This window comes from Eurypyga helias, unplaced genomic scaffold, assembly GCF_000690775.1.
Source record: "Eurypyga helias isolate BGI_N326 unplaced genomic scaffold, ASM69077v1 scaffold16227, whole genome shotgun sequence".
In the NCBI taxonomy this organism is placed as follows: Eukaryota; Metazoa; Chordata; class Aves; order Eurypygiformes; family Eurypygidae; genus Eurypyga; species Eurypyga helias.
In genome coordinates, this window is record NW_010261239.1 from 1,339 (window position 1) to 6,295 (window position 4,957).

At 50.6% G+C, this 4,957-nt stretch overlaps 1 protein-coding gene across 1 annotated transcript; it reads right to left on the reverse strand.

Moving 5' to 3' along the window:
* Positions 1-104: 104 nt before the first annotated feature.
* Positions 105-4,552, reverse strand: ESCO2 (establishment of sister chromatid cohesion N-acetyltransferase 2; the record flags this gene model as incomplete). The annotated part of the gene is made up of 6 exons (XM_010155314.1): positions 105-243; positions 1,280-1,461; positions 1,852-1,995; positions 2,424-2,513; positions 2,838-2,969; positions 4,423-4,552. Coding segments are annotated over 6 exons (817 nt in total), but the record flags the coding sequence as incomplete, so codon positions are not given.
* Between the last annotated feature and the right edge of the window lie 405 nt (positions 4,553-4,957).

Here is a 4,957-nt window from a genome sequence, read left to right on the forward strand (position 1 = left end):
GAAAAACAGCGTTCAACGCGGTAGCAACGCTTAAGTGTTAATTAAAACATCAAAATTACCTTAGATGCTTTAAACAAACCTCAACTTGTAACAGTCAAGTCGAATCAGTTGCTATAAACAAAATTGTAAACGAGGAAGCTGGGGGTTTGGCAGTATTTGGAGGCGAAGAGCTTGCCGTCCGGCGTCGGGTCGGAGAAGGCGAGCTCCTCGGTGCTCAGGTAGCAGCCGTACATGAAGGTGCTCCTGAAAGAGAGCGCGGAGCTATCGCTGCGCCGCAACGGCCCGTCCCCGCAACCACGCTGCCGAGGCCGTTTCCCTCCAGCCCTCCTCTGCAGGCAGCTGTTACTCAAACCAGCTCAGTGTGGGGTGCCCCTTTGCTCTCCAATTCCGGTGTCATCGGGAAGCGGGAGGGATTTTAAAATTAGCAAGAAGGATAATGTAAGACTGAAAACAGGCAGAAACCCTCCAGATACAGTTTTATGTGGAAACCGAAGGTTTCAGTTAAATATCTTGGTGACAGACACAATAGGATTGTAAAAATCCATACACAGATACTCGTGTATTTTGTGTCTGTATGAGAAACATGTAGCTACAGATGTGACACACAGATCCCCACTACTGCCAGCTCTTGGACTCCTAAGCTCAGCCTTACAAAGCTCGGCCTCAAGGCAGTCCACGTTGATAGGCCAGGGGAAGTTTTTAAGTCTGGCCTAAGATCTTCAAGCTTGGAATTCCCCTGCCTGGAAAAATTCAAGTGTTTGGGCCCATCGACTTAAGTGTTTTATTTCCCAATAAGCAGAGTTACTCTTGGAAGTCCATCCTGTGTAGCTCTGTGTTCCAGTCATACCCAGCACTGAGCAGCTTGGCCCACACTTGTGTCTGATTTTACATAAAAATGTTACATATTAGGTACACTACAATATAGAATCACAGAATGATTTGGGTTGGAAAGGACCTTAAAGATCATCTAGTTCCACCCCCCCTGCCATGGGCAGGGACACCTTGCACTAGACCAGGTGGCTCCAAGCCTCATCCAGCCTGGCCTTGAAGACATCCAGGGATGGGGCATCCACAGCTTCTCTGGGCAACCTGTCCCAGTGCCTCCCCACCCTCTGCGGGAAGAACTGCCCACTTGATATCCTTCCACTATGATGTGAGGATTTTGGACTCACTTAATGATACAAACTTGTCCCTTTCCATAAGCTCCTTCTAAGCACTTTTTGCTGCAAGAATTGTTTTCTCCCCAGTAACCCCCAGACGCGATCCCGCTGCTCCCTACCTGACCACGTCCACCATGCGCCGGGCAATGCCCTTCCTGCGCCTTGGGCCGAACACCCAGATCCTGCTGACGCCGCAGATGGCGGGCTCCGGCTCTGTGGAGCAGCGCCAGGCCCGGTGCTGCTGCAGGGGGTCCTGGCTGAGGGCCGGTGCGGTTCCTGGCTCAGACAGCACCCGGAAAGCCTGCAGGGATGAGCGAAAGGATGAAACTGCTCCTTGCTGATGGGTTGAAGCGCCTTCCCATGCTCCCAGCCCTGCCTTCTGCTCTCCGACAAGGCAGGCCACCACACAAACCCGCACCCAAACCCGGGTGAGATGGAAGCTGGCTGCAGTATCAGCTGCGCAAACTCAACTTACTCCCAACCAGCAACATCTCACCTTGACAGAAGCACGAGCTTTTCCTTAATTTCACTTTTCTTCTTGTTTTTAGGGTGGGTTGTTTGTCTGTTTTTTTACTTCCTTAGTTTTATTTGTTCCCCTTCCTGTGCTAAGCCAGGATTTCCCATGCGCTGGCATCCGCCAACAGCAGTTATTAGCCTGCAATTTCACCCCCATCCAATTAATAACACATACCTGCTTGATCGATTCAGCCACTAAGCACCCAACAATCATCTTCTCGTTGGACACAAAGAGGTATATTTTAGTCTTGGCTGGGCAGCTCAAAGAAACTTGCTTAAATCCCAATTCATTATCTACAATTTCTCGCACGTCTTCTGCCTAAGAAAACAAAACCGGAGAGGCGTGTTGGGAAACAACGCACGCATTCTGGCCTGAAACCTGTCAGAATGGGGACTTGTTCCCCCAAATAAGCCTCTGCCTACGCAAGATCAGGCTCTAACTGGGTAGAGAACACGAAGGAACAGGCCCTCGCTCGTATCTTTACGCCTCTTGCCTCACACCCCAGTCCTTGGGACGGGAAGGATCGGGTTATGCTGGTGGTGTAAGAACAAGGGTTTCAGCACAGGGAGGGGCGTTCAGATGTGTCAGGGTGGGTGTCCACAGCAACCCGGCTTGCTGCCACAACCCCCCTCTCAGCTCTCCCGTGTGCCCCGTGCGACGTACGATCGCACGCTGAGGTAGTTCCGGGAGCTGAGCCAGGAGAAAGCTCAGCTACAATATAAACCCCAAAATAAACAAACATGTACCTTCTTGACGGCGTATTTTGGGTCATTTGGAAGAATCAATACAATTTTCCCATCCCAGAACTCTGCCACAACTCGTTCTTTCTTCCAACCCTGTCACAGAGGGGATAAAAAAAACCCCAAACAAACAAGTTAGTGGTCTAGCAAGAGAGAGGAAGTGATTCAGCGAGGACTCTGGCAGATGCAGCTGTAATCTGAATTCCTTCAGCTTTCAGGAAAAAAGTCGAGTCACATCCATCACACTGATGAATGCAGACAGTTGCTGGAACCGCCAAACTCACATTTAACCTCCCCTCTGGATGACAGAACATCTGCCTGCAGCTGTCTCGACTCTGTACCTGGAGATCGCGCACCACTTCCGAACCCCGCTCCCCTTCCCCACCTTCGGCCGAGCTGCGCGGGCAGCCAGCCCCTCACCATGTATCTGAGCCCCTCCAGGAATCGCTCGTGGTGCTGGATGTGCTGGGCTTCATCCTCCGGGCTCGCAGCCGTGTAGATCATGCCGCACGACTTGCAAACGATGGCACCAAAATGCTTCTGACCGGCATCCTAGAGGGACACAAAGCCAGTTAAGCACTCTGGAGCTGTTCAAACCCACATTTCATTTAAGGAATGAGGTTGAGAATTGGTTCTAGTAACAAGCATCAAAGACTTAAGTGTTTGTTTTCATTTGAATTTGTGAAGGGGAGGACAAGCTTTTGCTTATTTGCAGAATATTCTGAACTATTAAATTATCCAGGGGTACAATGAATGCATTATACGGGACAAGCCTTGAAAGAGATAAGCAACATCCTCAGAGGAAACAATGTAAAAGACTGCCACAAAAAAACGCACCAAAGGCAAATTCCGTGTAATCTTTCCAAGGGTAATTGATAAATAACCCCGTTTTTATCTCATCAGTGCACAGGGAGGGGAAGAGAAGGAACCAAATGCCAGTTGTGCAAGCAGATGGCTAAGTGCTGAGGTAAAGCAAAGCCTAGTTTGCTAAGGACTCATTTCCCTGCACCGGCTGCTACGGCAGCTACTTTCCCTTCCCCACGTCCCAGTCTGGGCTTCCCCTCCTGTCACAGCACCCACAGCCTGTCTCTCGTGGGCCCTGGGTGACCATCGTGACTCCTGGGTACGTGCTGCGGCTTTCCTCGCACTCATCCGTCTTCCCCGGGGAACCAGCTTCAAAAACCTGCATCTGTGAGGTCTCAACTCTGACAGAAATCATCCAAATAACTCAAAAGGTGCTGGAAAGGGCAGATCAGCAGACAAGAATGATCACATAAGCCCCGCTCCCTCAGGAAACAGGCTTGAAGAAGTCTGCATGTCACCAAGTGAGAACAAATGGTTTGCTAAAAAATGACTCGTGGCCGAGGGAGTGTTTTCTGGAAACCCTTATGCGTGACGGCTACATATAACACCGTTTGGCCTCCTCCTGCTCCAAAAATATCAGTACTCCACGCAGAAGGGCAACAGCAGGAAGGCAGATAGCAAAGAGGGACCTACTGTTGGCAGAGCGAGCTCCGCTTGGGCTCAGCTCTCGGTCGCTGACGTTGGCCGCTGTGGCTGCAGGGCTGTGCTGGCTCGGCTCGCACAGCGGGCCGGGACGCCGTGGGAAAGGAAACTTCTCCAGCCAAATTCACTCCTAGCATCCATGCTGACTTGGCCGAGATCCCCTTTGGGTTGTTTGGTTTTTTTTGTTGTGTTTTTTTTTGTTTGTTTGTTTGTTCTTTATTATGTTCCATAAATCTCTTTGGAATTTTAAACCAATGTAATTCCATAACGTAGTAACGCGCTAGTCCCAGGGAAATCTCAACAACCTCTTTCCCAGCTGCTACCCTGTCTTAGTCTAGTGCTAAACATGCTAATCCCTGCCCTGTTACAGTTGCAGTGTGGTTGGTTTGAGGTTTACAGGTAAGGAAATCTACCCAGCGGTTTGCCCCAAGACGTATTCCTTTCTTTCCTCACCACCAAGTCACCCCCAGGACCCAGCACGCCCCGAGGGGAACCTCACAATGATCATCTGATCTCCGGAGCGCTTGCAGAGCTCTTTTGCCTTCTTGCTTTTCTGCGAGGCGTGAGATGTCTTTGCAGGCGGGCTGGACCCCAGCGCAGAAGGCAGTTCATCCAGCGTAGCCTGCATCCTGAAAAATCATTTCAGAGAGATGAAAATTAGCCACCGCAGACAAAAGTTAACATTACGTGTTGGACAGTGACTCTTGTAACACCCCAACCGAAGCCAGGTAGAGCAAAGCTTGTGACAGCCACGGTGCCGGCTCCTCTGGAGGCGGGAGGGAAGGAGAGGGGCTCTAGGAAGAGCCACAATTGCATCAGAAGTTAAATTACTCTTGATTAAGCAGCACTCACACTTCCACAGCCATCCTATTTCCAGAATATTGGAAATTCAACAGCTCCTTGGGATACAGAGCAAACTGTGAAGCAGAGGGCCTGGTCTGCCAGGTATGGAAACTGCGGGTGAAGAAACAGCAGCTTCTCCCCTCAAACCACTGCCTGCATGCAACCGGACATCCAAAACGCTCCTGCACCAG